The following is a 23,266-nucleotide window of genomic DNA, read 5'->3' on the forward strand; positions in this document are numbered from 1 at the left end:
GACAATGCGCGATATATTTCATTCCATTGAAGCATGAACGGCAATTTAAATCCTGGCAAAATAAACCAAGGCAAGCAATTTGATATTTTTTATTCAATACCACATGCAAAGCACAACACTCGGTACTTCACTTCGCATAACTCGAGGGGGGATAAAATACGAAATAATTTTTTTTGTATTCAAATGGTCACTGTTTTTTCAAACGTTTTAAAAAAAATTTTGAACCAAAACTTGTGATCAGAGATAGAGGGCAGGCTTGTTTCTGGTGAACGAGCAGTCTGGTTTGCGTTCAAATTTTATTTATTTTATCCCCAATGAAGCTTAGTTGACTGAAACCGTGGTAAACTTGCAGCTAGATTCCGAGCTAAGCTTTTTTGCTTAGGCCAAGTGATCGAACATAAGATAGCAATAAAGTGAATCTCTTAAGCTATGCTCGTTTGCCCCAAACGTTTGGGCAGTTTCATAAGTTGGTATCAAATCTAACACGGGGGCGCAGCTCGGCTTCGCACACACAAACGAGAAAATGACTAAAATTAGCCGTGAAATTGAAATAAGAAGGAACGATGAAAAGTATTAAAAATTCGAAGTTTTCCAGCAGCGCGTTTGAGCCTACGACCGGAAGACATGTTCTCGCACGCGCTCGCATCTGCGCCACATGCCCATGCAACTTCGCTAACACTAACTACCAGTAAATCAGCTACATCCGCTAAGAAATTGCCAGTGCTATTTAAAAAAACTGCCTTATAAAATAATAGGCAAAAAGTTTGCATGAAGTAAGCTGAATTACAAGGGAATCTACACTAATTTTTTTGTAATTAATTGGAAAGCATAAAACAAATTTTGTATAAATTGGGTGACATATTAAGATGGAAATTTTCTGCAATTGAATTTGTATTATACTGTACTATTGTTAGAAAAAAAAACTTTTTTTCATTTCATTGAATGTATGAAAAAAGCATCAACTGTGGCAATTGACTACTAATCGAATGTCAAAGTTTACGCTATCAAAAAACCTTAAAGGTTCTTCCAAAGATGGCACCACTATTCGCGATTCAGGTTGAAAAAAGAGTAGCCAAACCCGTACTTTTACACTACGCCCGCTAAACCTGGCTTGTATAATCACATCGGAGTTCAAGGGCACCACCATAAGTTTTAAATTAGCAAAAAAATCTCTTGGTGAAATTTTTGAATATCGTGGAAGTTTTTCTCGAAGTCGTTATAATTTCAGCTTAAAGTGGTCATCTATGATGCCACATTTGTATTAGAACTTTTCAATGATTGATAACTTCTGTATTGAATACTTGAAAACTGAGACCTGTGAGGTGTACTCTGAAAGAAGGATAAGCATGAAATTTTTCAGTCATTTTTCATATTTATTTTTCTGTGTTATAATCAATTACCTGATTAAGTTTTTAAACGGCGAATTGCAGCTCAGCAGCGCTTGATTGGAAAAAGACAAATTATTATTCGCGGCCCTTCAATTTTTCTTTGATGTTATAACAATATGAAAAACTAACTCGATCATAGTACTCGAGCGTACGTAGTTTTTGGTCCGTCAAATACGACGGCCAAAACAGAAGTATCATAACTATAATCAAAAATATTAAACAGATAAATAAAGTAAATTAATCGCAACCATCAGAAAGTTCGCTTTGATTGAACAACAAGCGCTTTTGATTGAAGAACAAGAGCTTTAAATCTTTGGAACTTCTGTTCTCATTAAAAGTAAGTTGATTTTATCTTGGTTGAAATTCACTTTCAAAGATTAAGAGGAGCTGAGTAAGTTGCGGTGGAATGAGGGGCTGATGGTGACGCCCTCCGTATCCCCGTGTTCAAACAAGTTCGTTCCCCTAACAAACAAAGAGAATCGGAAGACGATACTTTAGATCAAAACTTTCGGACCAAGGTAACATCCTCGCCCGCCCCCCCCCCCCCCCCCCCGAGCAATTTGGGGAAGAGGATGTTCATTGGTCCTAAAATGGATTTTCAGCCAGCCACAACCGAGCACTTACCATTCAGCGCTAAGAAATTTTAAACCAAACTATATGTATCCTAACTTGGTCTATCGCCCCTCCCTCGTAGAAGTCTTCTATTCTTTCAGAATCACTCACTAAACGGCCGAATGAATTGTTTTTCATAACAAGTAATTCAACTTATCTTAGAGTTAATCGCTGACGCTTCAACGTCTAAATAAATTTCAGTATCACGTGTTAATATTTTTGTTTTAAAATAATGGTCAAATTTTGGAAATAGATGCAATTGTTGACAGTTGACACATGTTTAGATGCCTCTTGTGGATGTTGCAGATGAGAGTTACGATTACGTAATAGTTGGTGCTGGCGCATCTGGCTGTGTGGTTGCGAACAGATTAAGCAGAACGAGCAAGACGCTACTGATAGGTTCTTTCATCTAACTTTCACCCCATTTGTTACTTTTTGCAATCTTTCTAAGACTTTGCATTCTTTGTAAGACTTAAGTATTCTCATCAATCTAGCTCAAAGCAACGACTGAACTTGCTTAAACAATGCAAATTATTCACAGTTTTCAGGCAAAATTTTATGACAATGTCAATTAGTATCTTTCAGTTTCTAAATAATTGCAACGATGCCAGTAATCAATTGGTGGGTCAAATGAGGAAATCGATAAATAAGTCGAGAAAAAGCTCTTCCAAAAGATGCTAGAGAAAAGCTTAACAACTCAAAAACTCGGCCAATATGCAAAAAACGTTGTTACTCAAAACTATATACCTGATAGATATCTGCGCATAAAACGTATATAACTACAATTCATTTGTTTGTACAGCTTCAATTCTACTATCTAAAGTTTCAATTACAATTTTAAAAAATAATTACTGCAGAAGCCGGCGGCCTTGACGCCTCTTGGGATATTTTGATGCCCCAGAACTGTGGGAAAACGTGGGGGGACGAGAGGTTCAGCTGGCCCATCGAGACCATTCCTCAGGGGGGACTGAAGGACAAGAGTAGCTACTGTTATGTGGGCAGACTATTGGGGCAGACAATCACATTTCTTTTTGACAAGAGTTAAATTCTTAGGACATAACATAGAAAGAAAAACAATCACTCCACTGAAATCACGCATTGACGCTATTCAAAAACTTCAACCACCAACAAATAAAAAGAAAATCCAAGAGTTCCTTGGAATGTTAAACTTTTTAAGTAAATATGTTTATAAAATGCAATTATATCTACGACCATTTTACAACATCCTTAGACAACAAAATAATTTTGAATGGAATACAGAACATCAAACACGATTCGAAGAAATAAAGAAACTTTTAACTGAACAAATTTCAAACACAATTCCAGACCCTGATCAACCATTTTATGCAATGTGCGATGCTTCGAACTTTGGCATCGGCGCAGCATTATTACAATCACATAATGGTACAAATAAAATGAACCTAATATCAGCAAATTCTCGATTATTCACTCAAGCAGAGCTACGACTCTCAACTCTAATGAGAGAATGTACAGCCATAATATATACACTTACAGAATATGAATTTCTGATACTTGGATCAAAACATCCCACAGTTTTATTCACAGACCACAAACCAATCATCTTTCTTTTTACACAGAAATCTAACCCAAACCACCGAGTTTACAGATTTCAACTAATTCTAATGAAGTTTCCAAACTTACATATAGTTTGGACTGCAGGAAAAAATCTTGCATTACCAGACACCTTAAGTCGAAATACACCACCTGAATTACTTACACGAAAAACAACAGTTGAAATACCCAAAAACATAAAATTCTACCTTGCAGAAAACGAAACATCACCTCGATTAGAATGCAAATATGCAGTTAAAACTGATATTGAACAATCACAAATAAATAATTTACAACATTTCCCACTTTATCTAGATTGTCAAAATAATCATTATGAAGTTGACCTACTTGGAACATCAACTTTTAAACCAATTCCATATTCTCAATGGATAAAAAATAACACCCAACAAAAACGAACAAAACAACACCTACCTAAAAAAGACCATTTTCCACTAATTGAAAAAGAAGATTTAACTGATAAAATAAATTTATCAGGACCACAAACAAATGATTCAAAATACACAATAAATCAAGTTTTTGACCTTCACGACCCACTTGATACAATACCCTTATCTAAATTCGAAGTTGAAAACATTTTTCTCCCCCCAACAGATACGATTACAATTTCAACACTGAAACAATATCAAAACCTTGACCCGATAATTCGACAACTAAAATCATGGCACAAATATAAAACTAAACCTATCAAAGCAGATTCAACCATTCTAGGAAACAAAACACTCCTCCGATACTTTCGCAAATTTAACAACACAACAATCAATGAAACTACAGACCTTTTAGAATACAATTTAAACGAATCCACAGTTCCCTGTCTCCCTATAAGTATGATTCTTATAGCTTTTAATATTTCACATACACAAAATATTAAAGGACACTCTGGATCAGAAAAAACATATTCAAATTTTATACAAAATTTTTACTTCCCAAATGCACCAATTTGGATAAAAGTACTATGCAATGATTGTATAGTATGTCAGCTAAATAAACCTTACCCAAATCAAAAACAAGTAGCACAAATACAAGATTTTAAAGGACAAAGTTTATACTTTAATCACCGTATCTCATTTGATACTAAAGGACCAATTTCACCCTCATCAGAAGGAAACTCCTACATTATGGTAATTGTTGACGCATTTACACATTATGTAGCACTTAATCCAGTACCACATTGTAACGCTTATTACGCATACACAACACTCTATGAACACTGGATAGCAAAATTTGGACTACCAGAAATTTTAGTTACAGACAATGGTACAGAATTCATAAATAATGAAATAATAACACTATGTCATTTATACAACATTAAACACAAACCACGTACATCTCATGCACCTTGGACAAACGGCTTAGTCGAAGGTATGAACCGTTCATTACAAGAATATCTCAGATGTATCATCAACGGAAATGATACAAAATATACCGAATGGTCAGCAGATGTAAAATTATTTCCCTTAGCATATAATTCACAAATTACGACAACTTTAGGAATGTCACCATACGAAATGGTTTTTAACCAAAAGCCACGCAAACCAATAATGTTTACAGCAAATTCACATAAAAACGCACAAGGTTATTGTCAACCAAATAAAGACTCAATTTGTTATAACCTACCTTTACATACACACGATGAAGATCATTTTCATCACCCACAAATTCTTAAATTAGCCTCCGGTACACACACCGAATGGATTTTAAATAGAGATAAAAAACACAATGAAATTTATCAAAAAATAACAAAAGTTATTACAAAGACAAAATATTAATGAACAAATCAATTCACGTTTTACACCAGCTTCCGATTTAAAAATTGGAACATTTGTTTTAATACCTAATTTTAATACTCACAAAGGAATTTCTAAAAAATTACAACCCCTCCGAAAAGGACCCTATCAAATAATTGCAAAACCCACAGATGTCACATATAAAATTATCGACTCAAACAAAAAAGAAATCGTTCAACATCGAAACAACCTATTACCTTATTACCCAAAAGAATACGCACTCCGCGAATTAACTCAATTATATTCTTTCACAGGATTAAAAATCATTCAAAATGAACCACATCTAAAAAACACAGAACAAAATGATAACCCCACCGAAACTCAAAACACAAAACCAACCGCCACCAAAAACAATACACAAAATCATAAAGAATCTCCAAAACAAAGAAAAAATAGAAAAATGACAGAACAAATAATACCCCAAGAAGAAATAGACAAATCAGAACATAGAAAGACAACAAGACTCCGAAATCAACCACGTAAAAACTACAAAATGTTCATCCCCCAATCTAAAATATTAAAGAAAGTAGAATTTAAAAAGTAATTTTAACATTCTATACTTCACAATCTTGAAACCTCCGTAACATTTTTCATTTCCATTTTTCAAAATAACATGCTCACAAAGTACGCAATAATTCTAGTTCAAAATAGACCAATAGGATTCATCCAATCCGCCACTTTCTCTAACTCAAACTAAGATCAATTAGACGAATAATCTAGAACTCCAGGCACATCTCTAACTATAACTTTACAACCTCCAGGTCAAAAATAAGCAAACCACTCCAACTTGACAGCTAAAATAAATATCACCATAATACCGTACCCCTCCCTTATCTAATAACCCAAAGATCAACAATATTTCCCCAACTCAGACCACGAATACCCCCAAAACAAATTTGATAACTTAGCCTAAAGTCACAAAGTGAAGATTTTAATTAGCCTAAGGTATAAAAATCTCACCATACCCCGGATCATTTGACAAACAAAAATAAAGAAAAAGACGACCTCCCAGTCACCATGAAAATTGCCCCCAACAATTTTTTACGAAACTCAACCCACTTGTCAAAAAACTAATAAATAATTCGACCACACTAGAAAATTGCCTCAAACAGCAAAAAAACATTCGACCAAGAGATCATTTCTTAAATGCTTTTCTCTCAAACAGTCGCTCAAATATTTATCAATTTTAAACATTTTTTTTCAATACTTCAAGCCTTTATAATATTTCTTTTTGATATCATTGAATCTTTTCTAATAATCATAATAATTTTTTGTAACATTTTTTTAATTTTCTACACAATAATTGAACTATTCCTCCAACTTTCCAAAACCCTTGAATATATCCACAGGTACGATTTTAACAACTTGTCTAAATGATACGAACAATTTTCAGTAGAACTGATATTTTTTTATTGTTTGTAATTTTCATAACATTTCTATTATCCCTCATTTTGACAATATGTAAATGTATAAAGAAAGCAATCATCACATTTGCCCTAGCAACAATTTTTCTAATTCTTTTTTTAGAAGAATATTATAATAAACATAAACCTTCCCACTAAAGTAACAATTTAAAAATCCATCAAAAATTGCTACCCAACAGTCACAGAATCAGTCTTCACCGACATCATCCCAAGATAATCCAACACCACCTTCAACTACTCAAAACCCTCAAACATCTACACGAATTTCTTTTCAAGACAATCCATACACTTTTGAAGAACGGCACGCTCGTTTATCTGAACCACTAGAACCAGTTCAACGACAAGCATCCCTAAGTGAACCAACATATAATCTTTACCCAACACTACCACAAGAACTAAGTAGAATACGAAACCTTAGTCAAAACCAAAACACAGCAGAAATAAATAGACAAATTATACATCCTCGACGAAATAGAAATTTTCAAACTCCCCGAGTTCATTTTGATATACCTCAATCCCCAACACAAACCACTCCAGAAAACACCACTGGTATCACACCAGAAACTCCTACACTTTTTTCACAACGAAGCACTTCCAGTCTACCTTCAGACTACTTAGGTTCAACACCAACATCTGAACAGATACGTGAAAATCCCTTTAACCCCCCAAACCTAACATCACGACTACCATATTGGACTACAAATTCATTCACACAAGGTGAACCAAATTTAGTCAATGACCCCATAGATATTTCTACGGATACAACAACATCCTCATCACTACCAGAAACATTATCACTACCATCAACACCATCAATAAGTCAATTTTCACCACTACCCTTTAACTTAAATTTTCCAAATAATCTCGACGCCAGATATCGAGAACAATCATCTATAAATATTCCTTTAAGATTAGATTGGAATACATTCACAGCACCTCCACCATTATTTGGACAACATCAAGAAAGTAACCGCCTTCATAACTGGGCACTTAATAGATTACAATATCGCCAAGATATTCACAACGATATCCGTGATCACAATATTCAAATACTCCAACAAAACAGTTTACAATTAAAGTTTGAAATCACAGTTAAGTTAAATAATATTACCCAACATCCCTACCCATTAAATCCACCTAACATAACAGCTCAATCACTACCACCACCGTTTATTACTACTGAAGTAATATACAAGTACGACAGATACACCAAAAACACAATTGGTTACATTACATTTTATAATCCATACTCAGGATTATCATACACATGTATATTCTAAAATTATTAATTTTTCTCCAAACCCTTTTTCTAATAACCTCAAATCAAAACATAAACCCTTCCCCTCGTACAGGACCACAAGATTTATTAGTAACACATTACGATTGCGAAGAAAATGAACAAAAAACACTACATAAATATGCAATCAATCAGGTATCACAATGTGAAACAGAACCACAAGCTATAGAAACCACAGATATAATAGCAACACTCTATTCAAAAGCCCGAGCTACAACAGTTACAGGTTATAAATTCACAGCAACATTTTCCGAAAAGAAAGTACATTGTTCACAAGTCTCGAACGGAAACAAAAACCGACTTGACCATGAATCATTCTACCAAAGTAATATAGAACGTCTTTTACATCTCAATCCCGACGATTGTAAAAATGAATTACTTAGACTAAACATCACACAAAATAAAAACTCCCAAAGAAAATTAGTTAATTTTCAAGTTTTTTCAGACTCTGTACATCAATCACAACTTGAAAGACACCAAGGACATATAAAACTAGACGAAAAATACCCGTATAACGGCGCACACGGACGATTAACCTATGACCTACACGATAAACATTGGATACCACACATTGGTATAAATAACCCATCAAACTGCAAAGCAGACACGAAAAATAAAGGATACCAAGAAATAATGTTTTTCGATTGGAAAATACAACTCGAAAAAATACAACTCACACGAGATTTATCTGATAATACAATGATCTATCAAGGAATCCGACTACCTTGTAAAAATGATCAAGGATATTGCGACCCTACAACAAGAACACAAGCAACAATTGTTTGGTTCCCCGAAGACACATGTACAACATTTCAAGTAGCAAAAATACACGCTCGTATGATAAAATTTCACGAAAAATATTTCATACAATCAATTCCATATGAACAAGTCCATCCATCACGCAAACTAAGTTCCGATTTTAGAAACATAGACAATATAGAAAATAAATTGACACGTTTTCAAATATATCAAGAAACAGAACTTGCATGTAAATACAGGAATCCACTTCACAGAACACAATACTCTGAAATATTAGTTGAATATGAAAAAGGATTCGACATGACCACTGGTAAAGTAAAAATCGACCCATACGCCACAGGTCATCCTCTAAACGAAGGAACATCCTATATACCAGTTAATTTTCAAAAAAGCAACGGACAACCTGGTGGACATCTAAAACCTTCTGACACCAGAAGCACACGCTTACAAGAATTATCACTAATGAATACTACATATTTTGGTAATATCCACTATGATATTCATTTGGATATGAAACTAGACTATACAATTAGCCGCATTTTTCAAGAAATGTCACTCTCCGAATTAGAAACACTACATCAACTATGCGAATTAGAACGAACACAAATACTACAATCACTTGCACTAGCAGTATTAAAAATACCCTACGCAGGATACTTATTATCAGGAAATAGATCAAATTTTTTAGACTACGAAGGAAACATTTTATGGTTTTATACTTGTACTAAAAAAGTATCACCACTATACGTTTTTGAAGATAAACGATGTTATAAAAGGATCCCTATCTTTTATAAGAATAAAGTACATTTCGTGGATACACTTTCACGAAGAACCTATTTCTGGGATACCGCAGTCCCATGTGGATCAGAAAATAGCCACAATGTAGTACAACTAAACCCTGATGAAAACAAATATTATCTTCTCACTCCATATCCCACATTAATGCAATCACTCAAAAAATTTTCACCAGAAAGCATTCGCGCTATTGCTCGAAACCCAAATATAGACTTACAATCAATAGGAATCTATTCAAAATCAGATATTCAACATCACATTAGAACACAACAATTCCAAGAATTATTAACACAAATGGACACTATACAAAGACAATCAATAGACCAAAATTTACGCAAACTTGCAGAAACTGCAGGATTTGCCGATATCTACACGCAAGACTATAGCGGATATTTTAAAGACATTAAAGATTATATATATCTAAACGGCGAAAAATACCGTCCCCAAGATATATCACCAATTAACATTTTTAGCTTTGTTACACTCAAAAATGAGATCCTAGATTTTCTAGGATGGCCCTACTACATCTTAGAAAAATTGACTATTTTATACGCAATGTTTAACTTTATTGGATTTCTTTTCTCACTCTTAAAAGGAATCTACAATACATGTGCTATACACACACAAGTAAACAGACAAGCAAGCGTAGCACGCATACTTTTTGCAGGATTTTTTGGAATTTTTTCCACATCTATAAACAAAATTCTTTTAGACGCACAAATAAAAGAATATAACACAAAAATAACAACACGACAAAATACATACGACGAAGAACATAACAATGTCGACCCACAGCCAACGGCACCACAATTACCACCCCTACCAAATAACCATCCACTATCCCTAGTCCCACGAAATTTTAGAAATTTAGCAATCACACATAATCCAAACTTTAGACTCACCACATCACAAAGTCCCGTCCAACATATAATGACACATCAATCACAAGATGATAATACTTACGAACAAATTATTGAACAACCACATACCACCGCTTTTCAATCTCAAAATAATAATTTTTTTAGCCCACGATGAGCCGCCAACTTGGATCACTCCATCGATCAAATTCCCATCCAACCAACCTTACCTCTTCAATCCCAATAATACCACTTTTTGCTTTTCCGCCACCCGATTTTCCATCTAGCAATGTAACATCAGGCATGAATTCCGACACTAACTCACAAATTTCAGTTTTATACTCCATTTCACAGCTAAATAACCCGAATATTGAAACCCCCGACGAATTTGCCGACTCAGAACCATCTCCATCCAATAATTTTCATAACCCTTCTCAGTTTTCTCAACCTCCTTTTCAACCCATATTGTCCAATAACCCTGACCCAATCACTCCGACACCCTCTTATGCTTCCCAAGTTACCCCAACCTACTCCTCATACCATTCTGACCAATCATCTCCAGACACCCCCCGAATCTCCCCAGAGCTAGACAATTTTATTACCCTCCAACAACAACCCTACCACCTTAACACCCCGACCATAAACCAAATCTCCTCCACTACAAATTCATCCAATCCCCCTACACCCTCTTCAAATTATACTGAATCATTAGCACCATCATCCACATCAACTGAATCCTCACTCAACACTAATAGAGCTTACCGCACTTTTAAAAGAAAGTTCCCCAACCATCCTTTCCCAGCAAAACCAGGAACAGCCCGTGAATACATCAACCACCCCCAGCATACTAACACTAGAGAATTTTTAGCTATCACTTTACCCTCATTTCCACAATACACCTTAAACACCCCTCATGACGCTAACGAAACACGCAACTTTGTAGACGAATACGTTTTAATGCCCACTCTCTCTTGGACCTCATACTATCATTTCACTAACCCTCTTTGCTTACCTTTAACCAACACATCCATCGATATAGACCGAAACAAAGACATGCTATATCGACTAACTACACCACTCACCGCTAGACAATTTACTTACGTAGGATATAAAAAATCACTAAAAATACACACTGCACCTAGAGCTAATGAATATACACTAGAATACTACGATCACAACATCATCAGAGCTAACCAAGATCAATTCTTAGACGACGATCGCTTCGCTAACCCACAAATCACCGAGAAATTTTTCATCAAGACACCATATGTATTTACACTAAACATCTTCGACCGAAAGTTTGATCACATTATTTCAGAAGCACTAACAAGCACACAAGCGTACGAAAGTTTTAAAGAACGCTTCCAAATCTTTTCACTAACCTTTCATTTCCTTGCACCACACGAAAGAGATTTACACTGCTCACACGATATTATGTTGCGAACTAAACAAACACATACATACAGTTACTATCGTTTCATCCAAAATCACTTTGACCTCCACACACCATCTAGACAACCACACCATCGCTTTCAATTCATCAATTCAAAATACACTTCACCGTATTTCCTAAATTTCACATATTGTATTAAAGATACTAACCTTCATGGTATTCTTCGTAACTATGACCCCATAACCCAAATGTACATTTTCTGCCCCATCACCAAGACCTTCAACGCCGAAGAATCCCGACCCTTCCTTATCCCGCACGAGTTTGTACAGCCTATAGAAATCCCCATTTTAGAATTCATCCACAACACTAAATTTAACCACAAATTATATAACTTAATCCAAAACACACCTTATGAGTTTGCAGTAGGCACTGAAGAACTAACCACTATTAAGGCACTTCAATTGCTTTGGCCACTGCTTCAAACTAAAAATATCATCCGCATCTTAGCTAAACTACTAACAACTTCAGAACTAATTCACGATATCTTCCCCCACGGTTTTTTCCCCGACGACTAACAGGTAAGTATGAATTAAATGAATATTACTAACTAATTAAAATATTAAAAAACTCACCATTCTTTATTCATGTTTTCTTTAGATTTTTAGCCTTCATCTTCGATCATCTGAAAAATTCACAAAAGAAAAATAAAAAATAGCAAACTTCTTCAAAACTGTTTAAGACCCTTTTAACTTTTGCACCAACAATTAAATAAATATAATACCAATGCAGTAAATTAATTTATAAAATTTTCCCCCAAAGCAATAAATCTACATATGATGAAAATTTGTATCTTAAAATTCCCCCATTACTAGCAGTAAATTTCCAAATTCTATGCAGTAAATTAATAAAATGCAATTGCAGTACTAACCTTTTGATATTTTCATTCATTCGCACAGAAATTCTATCCACACTCATACAGCTCGCCCACGAAGAATTGTTTAAAATAATGAGTTTCAGTTTCAAGTTTTCACACTCAACAACTCTAACATATAATAACAAGTTTCAAACTTTCCTTTAACCCGGTTGGAAAGGAATCATATACTAAACAAAACTAACCAACGCAGCTTACTAAATACCACAAATCATAAAATAACAGCATGACTTAGAAAAGGAAACCAACGGTACCCAAACCGGATTAACCCAGTTTAAAACTGGATAATTTATTCTTTTGAAGACTATTACAAAGTCTTAGAAAGAGATAATAAAACACAAAAAAGTCGAAAGACAAACCCATACCACAAAAAATTTGCTTTTTGGAAAAAGTACATAACCAACAAGACATAAGTAAAACCACAACAAACCCAACATAAAATGTTGTCACATAACAGGACTCCTCATAAAAACCGCATGAAATCATACTCCCACACCTGGCCTAACCCACCAGGAAAGGACGTCCTGAGCATGCTCTATAGCCGGCCTAACCCACCGCGCTACATCCACGCTTTGTGACCACACCTTTATTTTTAATAAGAGCTACTCAAGGGTGAGTAACTCTTCAAAATAACCGAACTAAAACAAAAAGCTTTTGTGAAAACAACTAACTAAAATCATTATTAAAAAATATTAAACTAATAAAAGTTTTATAAAATGTAAAATCACATGATGCAATATATAGATCAGAATACAACACCAAGGACGAACATCAAAAGACAAGACGACCTCACTACACTCGAGAGAGAATGACCAACTACAATCGATATGCCGCTCACAATCACAACTCAAAGGATTTAGAGTACGACTTGACTTCGCAGAAAAGGACTTCATTGAACTAGACCAATGACCACCTCGATGTTCAAGTATACGTACAGATCCGAGTAACCAGGCATCCCCTCCATGCACAATCTCCACGCCATTCCCGAGCTAGATCAAACACAAAAGAAGTTCTCTCCGAAGAACAGAAAAACCTGACATAGCCAACCATTCTGAAACCAGAATTGATGCTGTTGCAGAGACTCAGTCGTTGTCACAAGAAGAACACAACGTCTTGTGTCCTCAATTCCAGATCCCTGGAACTTCCTTAACAAAAAGGAAACAAAAGAAAAATGATGTTCGCCAAATACCAACGTCCATCATCCATCCTTGAACTACAGAAGAACTGTTCTAAAAAACTCTGTAAAACCCGGATGGGTGGAACCTGATCTAAACTATATTTTATGATTGGATAAATTAAATGTTTTACCAATGTAAAGTATTTAATATTAACCAATCATGATCCATCTAACTAACAACCCACTTATTTGTAAGTGCTGAAGTTACTTGTAATTTCAGCACCAGAGAGATTTGAATTTAACTTAGAAATTAGTTGGACTCTCCCGAGCACTTCAGCAGCCGCAATAAACCAGTATACCCTAGATCTATTGAGCCTAGCAGAGACTAGTTAAACAACCTGAGACTAGATAGTATAAGAGTAAGATTAGGATCGGTATTAGACTAAGAAGTTGCACGAATCTATCCGGCCGAAAATAAGATAGCGTGACGAGCAGACGGTGTACCCTATCCGAAATTACTCTATGAGTTATACACCCCAGTCCTAACTCAGTGGGTCAAATGAGGAAATCGATAAATAAGTCGAGAAAAAGCTCTTCCAAAAGATGCTAGAGAAAAGCTTAACAACTCAAAAACTCGGCCAATATGCAAAAAACGTTGTTACTCAAAACTATATACCTGATAGATATCTGCGCATAAAACGTATATAACTACAATTCATTTGTTTGTACAGCTTCAATTCTACTATCTAAAGTTTCAATTACAATTTTAAAAAATAATTACTGCAGAAGCCGGCGGCCTTGACGCCTCTTGGGATATTTTGATGCCCCAGAACTGTGGGAAAACGTGGGGGGACGAGAGGTTCAGCTGGCCCATCGAGACCATTCCTCAGGGGGGACTGAAGGACAAGAGTAGCTACTGTTATGTGGGCAGACTATTGGGGGGCTCTGCCAGCATCAACACCATGTGCTGGATGAGGGGACACCCCTCCGACTATGACTCATGGGAGTCTTTGGGTTCGTAGATCCTCTTAATTATTTGGTCTGAATTTTCAGCGATTCAAAAGCAAAAGATTATTTCGGGGGGGGGGGGGGGGGGGGGTGACAAAAAAAGGTGGTGGAACGCCTACTTATGAATTCTCAGTTCGAAGTGGCCCCACTTGAGTTTCATTTTTCTCGACATGTTTTCGACGTACTTGATCTAGGAATTTTTCGACCGTTTAGAAGGTGATTGTGTAAATTTCAACTTTGTCCTCAGCCCATATTGCGAACATGATCGATTTTCGGTCGAGCGCTGTCATTGCTTCAAAATTTTAAAGTCGAGACTTCAAGTGGGCACCTCCATCCTGGCAAGTCAGCGGAAAATTGTACCAATTCTGTTGCAAAGGGAGAGGATGAGATTAGAAATAAATGGGTTGATGCAAGCAGACATCCGAGGCCAGCGTTTACTTAACAATTTGAAAGACCAAATAAGTTTCTTAAATGTCCTTCATGTGTATTGACCATTTGATAGGCGTGCAGGGATGGAGTTGGAAGGATGTGGCGCCCTACTTCAAGCGGGTGGAGGGGTGCACTTTCAAGTGCAACAGAGACACGAGGGGGACTGCAGGTCCCATGAAGTTAACTAAGGCTCCCAGGACCCACTTCGTAGAGACAGTACTCAAAGCAGCTGAACAACTGGGATGGCCAGTGACCGAGTAAGTCGCATGCACTTGTTTGACATTCTAAGACACTTCCGCCTTTTTCCTAACATAGACAACAGAAGATTGAAAAAAGCCAACAGAATTCAAGGAAACGGAAAAAAAGTTGATTTAAAATTTGTGAGCATTTTTCAATTTTTGAAGAAAATACATATCAGGCTGAAGCTCTTTGAATTTCAAGAATTTTTCTTGAATGGCACTCTTGTCTTAAAACAAACCCTAGGTTCGAAAAAGAGATCAATGGGTAATTGTTTCAAACCAGAAATTGGAAATCTAAAAATTAAACTCTACTTACGAAATTCAAAATTGAGCACGTTTGGTGTTCGCGCCATTCCGTCTTCATAATTGGAGAGCTCCAACCTTTTAGCAAAATAACTTGAATTGAAATAAAAGTGCATATACACTTATAGGCAAGGGTAGATTTAGGGGGCGGGGGCGGGGTTCAGGGCGGCGCCTATTTCTTTCTGAGATTCTACACCCGCAAAATTTTCCAAAAGCGCCCTACCAAAGCATTTTCGTCAAGCATTTTCCCGAAAATTTGCCAGCGGCGAAGAAAATTTGGTCGAAATGGGGTCTTCATAATAATTTGGGAGAGCTCAAATAAATTTGGTCGACCTAAAAAAAGTTCCACAAAATTTTCGATTTTATTTAAAATCCGATCCCTCGAGAAAATCCAAGATCCGACCCTGCCTATAGACATTCATAAATGAACTGATATGCGTGCACTTCTGTAATTAATACCGTATTCTGGTACTTTTTCGCGAAAAAAAAAACAAAAAAATCACTAAGACCTCTATAATTAAAAATCACTTCGTTCTTTTACACTTAAAAAAGTGTCTTTTAAAAAATTCTTTTTTCGTCATTTGACGAGGAGATTTTGGTTAGTTATACAGTGCTTGCAAACATTTACAAAGACGGTTAGCATAGATTGCTTCGTCGGATTCATCATCGCCAAAACAAACCATTTTTATGCTATTTCTTTTGCAGGGACTTAAACAGCGGCAAGATGGAGGGATTTGCCCACATTGAGTCTCAGACATACCAAGGAGTTCGATGGAGTCCATCCACGTCATACCTGCACCCAGCCATGGCCAGAGAAACACTTCACGTGTTGTGTCACACCGCTGTCACAAAAGTGACCTTGAACGGATCATATGCCTCTGGTTGGTTAACACATTTTTCAAATTTTATTCAAACATCTAACAACAGATTGATGATCAAAGGCTAAAGACCACCTACATGAAATAAATGATGGGTCAAATTTTCTCGACGATAGTTTTTTTGCAGAAATTTATTGAAAACAAGTAGAGCCAGTTCCTTTGCAATACTCGCAGAACGTTCCGACCACAATGATTTAAGAAAAGAAGTTTAAACACAGAAAAAACTCACAACGACCCCGATAAAAATGAAAACAAACGGAAAAACCTAAATCAACTGAGGAAATAACGCTTTGTCGCTATGAAAATTTGTTCAGGGAAACACTTCATTCCTTGTAGTTCATTGGTCATTTTTGCAAGTGAAAAAAGAAGAGGCGGGGTTGCGATGGGGGAGACTCAAATGAAACGAAATCCTAATACGGCTGTTGATATTGTCCGCCTCTTTTCAAATTGACTTCTGGTTTCAGGGGTAGAGTACATAGACAGGAAGACGGGGGAATTGAAACAAGTAATTTCCAACAAAGAAGTCATCCTGTGTGCCAGTGGCCTACTCACTCCCAAAATTCTGCTCCTCTCTGGCATCGGTCCAAAAATAGAACTGGAGGCTCTCGGAATCGAACCTAAACGCAACTTGGCGGGTGTCGGAAAGAACTTGCAAGCTCCAATTTTAGTTCCGGTGGCATGTGCGGTGAAGTCGAATAATTATTTCTACGGGATGTATCCTACTAATAAGAAAGAGTTTGCCAATCGCGACTGGTTCATGGATCACTCCGGACCTCACAAGTCCATGGGACTAGACATTGCGGCCTTGCTAAGAACAAAAAGCGGGGTTATTCATTTTTTTCGGTTGTCCATTTAATAACTTCTACGCATTCTGTGTAATTTTAACATGAAAATAAGAAACTGGAAATCATCCAGTGGTCTTATAAAATGCTTAATTGCTGTTGAGTTTTTAAAGTAAAGCTCCAATTTTCCCAAGTTAGAGTTTAAGTAACCTATTGTTTATTATTGTTTAAATTAATTATAAATATAGACGTACTCATGTTTAAAACATGCTAGATTTTGCTTTCATAATCGGCTGCATTAAAATAAACAACCATGCAAGAGTCTCTATGAGCTCGCTACGACTGCTCAAGACTTGCTTAAATCGGAGATGTAAATTACTTTTCAGCTGTCCAAGCCAAACATCAACCTCATGATGGTCGACGCTGTGTTCGCGCCCTTTCCCCAATCCAACGGATTCCAGAAAGACCATCTGGAGATGCCTGGATACACTTGCATCGCCTCACAAACACAGACTTTCAGTCGGGGATCTGTAATTCTTAAGAGCAAAGATGCAAGCGAGCTTCCGGTGGTGGACATGGCTATGTTGGCTGACCACAGAGACGTGCACAATGCTATCGAGGGTGTTAAAGTGGCACGGGAGTTGTTCCATCACGAGGTATCATCCTTTTGTTCCGAGCACTCTCCGAAAGTGAAAGGAACTTTGCCCTAAAGCGATTTTTTGTTTCGCTCCATTTAGGGTTTTTCAACAAGCGCACCAACATGGTCATGTTTGGTATCGTCATTACGCAATTTAAGAAGTTATCTTGCTTTTAAACAGTTATTTTTGTCCAGACAAACCGAAACCGGTGTGACCTATTTCTGCTATTCAGACCACATTGCCACGGATCAGTGGATGATTACAGCCACGCCCATCTGATTTTACAGTTGTTTTCATATTGTCAATATCATTATTTCACCACTTTGCGCCACTTTCGATTCAATAATAAGTTTGGTATTAGAAATAATAGTATTATTATAAACTTATATTGACTATTTGATAGAAATCTCAAAATATTTTCTACTTTTGAAAACAGTTCTCTAACATTATTTTAACTCAAAGATTTGTCAAACAACCCACAGTCGATGGAATTGTGATGATATCATATCATTTACGAAAAACATTTATGCAAAATCCATTTTTAAAACTTGTTAATTCAGATAAAATCACAATATAAACAAGGATAGCCGGTTGATGTGCAAGTAGCACAGAATACTCCGACCCTATTCATAAGTATTGTAAAAAATTTTGTTTTTACTTTCCTTCAAAGTAGTGTCGTTTTTAGCGGATGGTGGGATGCGAGAACTATACGATCGCGTAGAAAATAAGTAAATTAGGCATCATCGACAACACTTGAATCCAAAAAACGAAGAAAAAGTATTTCATGACTTTTTGCACACTATTTCGAAATTTTTTGAAAAATCATTTTTTTTTGCCGAACAAGCGCTAAATGAAACTTCCAAAACTAGTTTTTTTTATAATAAATTAAAGTTTTTCATCCAAAAATACTAAAAAAAACAGTCAATTTCCATATTACGAGCGTTTCTTGATCGAGTCACTCGCTCGAAATTAGACTAAATCTAAAAAAATTCAAACCAATTTTTCTCGACACTTTGAAAAAAATTAGGGTCGTTCGAATCACGACTGAACAAATTTTCATATGACAAATCACGCGGGCCATTCTGATGATTATTTGTGGTACTTGATTTTGCATGGAAAAAACAAAAAAACGCGACTAAAAAGTTTCTCTCCATTTTCAATGGTCGGAACAAATTGTTTAGACAAGGATCCAATTGATGCTTTTTTCAGAAAAATGAAATTCTACAATCATCAAAATAAAATCATTAAAAATTCAGCATAACTTTTTGAAACTCAATTATCTTCACCATCTCAGAAAACGATCTAAGACCAACTGAATTTCGTAAAGACACTTTCAGTTTTAAAAACCAAGCCAGTATGCAGAATTTTTTGAATTTTGAAAAGAAAATTTGAAAGTTTTTGATTCCCACAATAAATCTTTATGGCGTTCGAATAACAACTGAAAGGGCTTTATTGTGAGATATAACCGATGATTATTAGTGGTACCTGAATTTGACTGGAAAACAAAAACAAAGAAAAAACCAAAACACACCCGAATACAGAGTTTTCCCCCATTTTCAATAGTCGAACAAAAAAATTTGCTACTTAGTTTGGAAAAAAGTGAACGATTCTTATAACTCAAGCGGTTTTTGTGCGAATAGTTCAATTAAAAGAGCTAAAATATCAATTACAGCAAAAAGACAGTTGAAAAATTCAATGAAGAAAAGTTTTGACCAGCTTTTCGAATTTCAAAGCAAAATTTTTGATGAGATAAATCCAATTTGAGAACACTGGATTGATAGGTAAATTTTTTCTTCCGCTGAGAAATTAAAATAAAACCAAAAGTCAAACCGCGAAAAATCAAATTTGAGCGTGATCATATTCTAAGACTTTTTTTCTGAAAAAAACCATGACGACCTATGATTCGCTACGAACACTGAATCCTAACAACAATCATTCATCAAACATTCATACATATATGGGGGCATTGTTGACGTTGCTAGTATTTCCGCCTTTCAACCATGATGAAGTAGATAGCTCGAAACTCATTATCAATGAGCAGTGATTCAGATTGAGGAAACCATTCCTAATCCAAAAAACAATCAAAGTATGTCCTTATGTTTTCGGCTAAGGGTGCATCAGAGATAACTTATCAAGAGCAGATTAGATCGATTGTTTTTTGCTCCCTCATAGTTAAAAAGCTTCAAAGCTTAATTTGATGTTTAGGTTCTGTCGAACGATGTAGCGACTGTGATTCTGCCTGACAACAATGTCCAATCAGACAAGGAGTTGGAGGATTACGTAAGAGAGATGACGTCATCGCATGGGTACTACAGTGGGACGTGTAGAATGGGGAGCTACTCGGACCCCCTGGCAGTGACTGACAGCCAGGGCAGAGTGTGGGGAGTGGGCCACTTGAGAGTGATTGACAGCTCCCTCATCCCAGATGCACCCAGTGGCCCTCTAGTGTCCGTCTGCACCATGCTCGCCGAGAAGATATGCGACAAGATCGAAATTCAAAACTCGAAACGAATGGAACGTGCCGAGAAATTTTAGTCGTTTATATGCTGTTTAAAAAACTTTGATTGTTATAAAAAAGTGTCCGCCATTTTCAAAGTTTATGGATTATTCCCTCCACATAGAAAATTAAATTATAAGACAATCAACAAAAAATAACCAGATGACAATCGAATGAAAAACAAGACTGCTCGTACATCAGGTTAAGTATTTATCTTTTTTTTCTTCATTTTATCCCCCACACGCTTATTTAAAGTACGAAAGCATGACTTAAGCACTTCGTATCCTAATAAATAAGATCAAACTAGCATGTAACGCACCTCCGATGCTTCAAACAGAAAATTGAACCTAAAAATTGCTTATACATAAAATGTATGGAAAAAAACAGCGAAATGAATGCAACCGTAAAAAAAGACGAGGGTAATCCAACAGCGCTTTTGTTTTCAAAAGTTGAGCGATAAAAGCAACATACGGCTTTTCTTTCCATAAAAATAAATTGAAATTTTTTCAATTTGATAGAGATTCATAATCCAACGTAATTAATATTAAAACATCAGACTCTTTTTTCATAATTAAAACCTAAGTTCAATGAAAAAATTTGAGCGATAATATTGGAATGAGAGGCCACATATGATGCGTTTACTGGCAGTAACCTGACATCCTACCAAAGGGTTATCGGATACTACTTTAGACTACCATTTATATATACTATCACATTAAATTCTTCGCATGCATGTTAGGCTCATGCTGTTTCCCGATGCTGTTAAGATTTCAAAACATAATAATATTAACATATTTTACTGCAAAACCAACCAACTGGCCTCGATAATGGTGATATGATTTTTGTGTCAAACTATTTTATCAACTATCATTGAACAATTTGACTAATATTACAGCATAATGTCAAAGTCAAAAGAGTTCAGCTATACGCCCTCAGATTGTCGAAGTTCAAAGTCCGGACATTAATTCTTAATGTCACACTAACTCCCTCGAAATAACTTCCCCGCCAGTTTTTATTTCCAATTTTTTTAAAATTCCGACAGAACTGCACATCACGTCGATATTCTCTTTTGTAGGATTTCAAACTTCAGATATTCCGGCTAGCATGTTCTTCTGGCAACAATTGACGAGGACCATTTACTGAAGATGCTTTTTTGAACATTTAATATCCTCAATCAGTTGAGTTCGATTTTCCTACTGAGCTTTAATTGAATACACAAACACGTCAAATTTTGAAATTACCATCAAAAAGGCCAGGAATACAATTTGGTTCCAACCGAAGATCTCATTATTTTGCTCAATGACCTGATTCACATTGCCAGGATATTTAGCCGCTTGGTGTTCCGGTTGCTAACCACTTGAGCAACTTTGAGTAAGGCCAACTTCGTTCTCTATTGGGCTTTAGAGTGCTGGTACACATTTTTCTCTGCAGTGATCTTGTCAATAATAGAATGCTGAAAATCTTGCCTGAATAAAAAATGTCTTGAAATCGTGAACTCATGACATCGCAGCTTTGACTGTCACCAAATCGGATAGTGCTTAAGACTACATTTATATATGCTGTAACTATAAGTTTTTCGGATGCATGTTAGTCTCGTGCTGGGTCTCGATGTTAAGATGTCAACACATAATAATATTAGAAAAATTATATCGAAAAACCAACCAACTGGTCTCGATGTTGGTGGTATGATTTTTCGGTCAACCTTTTTTTAATCAAATTTTAACAAAGAGTTTGATTAAAATTAGCATAACGTCAAAGTCATAAAAGAATTGCTGTACGCCCTCAGATTGTCAAAATTCAATGCCATGAAATTAATCTAAATGGCACATGCGTCGACAATTTCAAAAAAAAGGGAAAGTTAGTTAATTAAATTTTGAACAAAAATTTCAAATAAGATAAAAACGTCATATCTAAGAACGCAAAAGGAAGCAAAAAAAGCAGTCACTGTTGGAGTCCTGAAAACATCCTGAGAGTACCTTGAGAGCACCCCGCCATAGTGTTGAGTATTTCGAATTTGGAAGTTATTTTAGACCAGAAGTATTTAGAAAAATTTAGAAAAGGCATAAAATACGGCATATCTCAAAAACTAAAATGATTTCAGCAACCCATATTGGAAAAATATTGAAAACAGTCATATCTTGGAAACCAAAAGCATTTGAGCAGTAAACTTCGGAGGCAAGATTTGCAACTCCTGAGAGTACCTCGACAGCACCTGACTACATGGTTGGCAATTTCAAACTTCGTTCGTTTTTCAAATCTGAACTTTCTTCAAATTTCTGAAAAAAAAATCATAAAACTGTCATATCTCGAAAGAAAAAAAGGTTCGAGCAGTCAAATTTTGATGAGGCACAATTTGCAACACCTGGAAGGACCCTGATAGCACCTCATACTATAGGGTTCATAATTTCAATTTTTGTAAAGTTTTTTAAATCTAAAATACTTGAAAACTTTTGAAAAATCTTTAAAATATCAATGAAAATATTCAAATTGAAAAAAGTCATATTTCGAAAACCAAAAAGATTTGATCAGTCATATTTAGAGG

The 23,266-nt window shown here is 35.8% G+C and overlaps 2 protein-coding genes across 4 annotated transcripts in view; one reads left to right on the plus strand and one right to left on the minus strand.

Annotated features, from left to right (window-relative positions):
- LOC134854607 (probable E3 ubiquitin-protein ligase MGRN1) overlaps window positions 1-23,266 on the minus strand; it is a 283,436-nt gene that overhangs the window by 168,397 nt on the left and 91,773 nt on the right. The gene's annotated exons all lie outside the window — the stretch shown is intronic.
- Window positions 1,534-21,279, plus strand: LOC134854341 (oxygen-dependent choline dehydrogenase-like). The gene is made up of 9 exons (XM_063870561.1): window positions 1,534-1,725; window positions 2,285-2,399; window positions 2,858-3,040; window positions 14,728-14,964; window positions 15,461-15,644; window positions 16,635-16,810; window positions 17,272-17,633; window positions 17,976-18,245; window positions 20,433-21,279. The coding sequence occupies exons 2-9, from the start codon at window positions 2,285-2,287 to the stop codon at window positions 20,760-20,762; spliced, it is 1,857 nt and encodes a 618-aa protein (XP_063726631.1). The 5' UTR covers window positions 1,534-1,725; the 3' UTR covers window positions 20,763-21,279.

This window comes from Symsagittifera roscoffensis, chromosome 9 (assembly GCF_963678635.1).
Source record: "Symsagittifera roscoffensis chromosome 9, txSymRosc1.1, whole genome shotgun sequence".
In the NCBI taxonomy this organism is placed as follows: Eukaryota; Metazoa; Xenacoelomorpha; order Acoela; family Convolutidae; genus Symsagittifera; species Symsagittifera roscoffensis.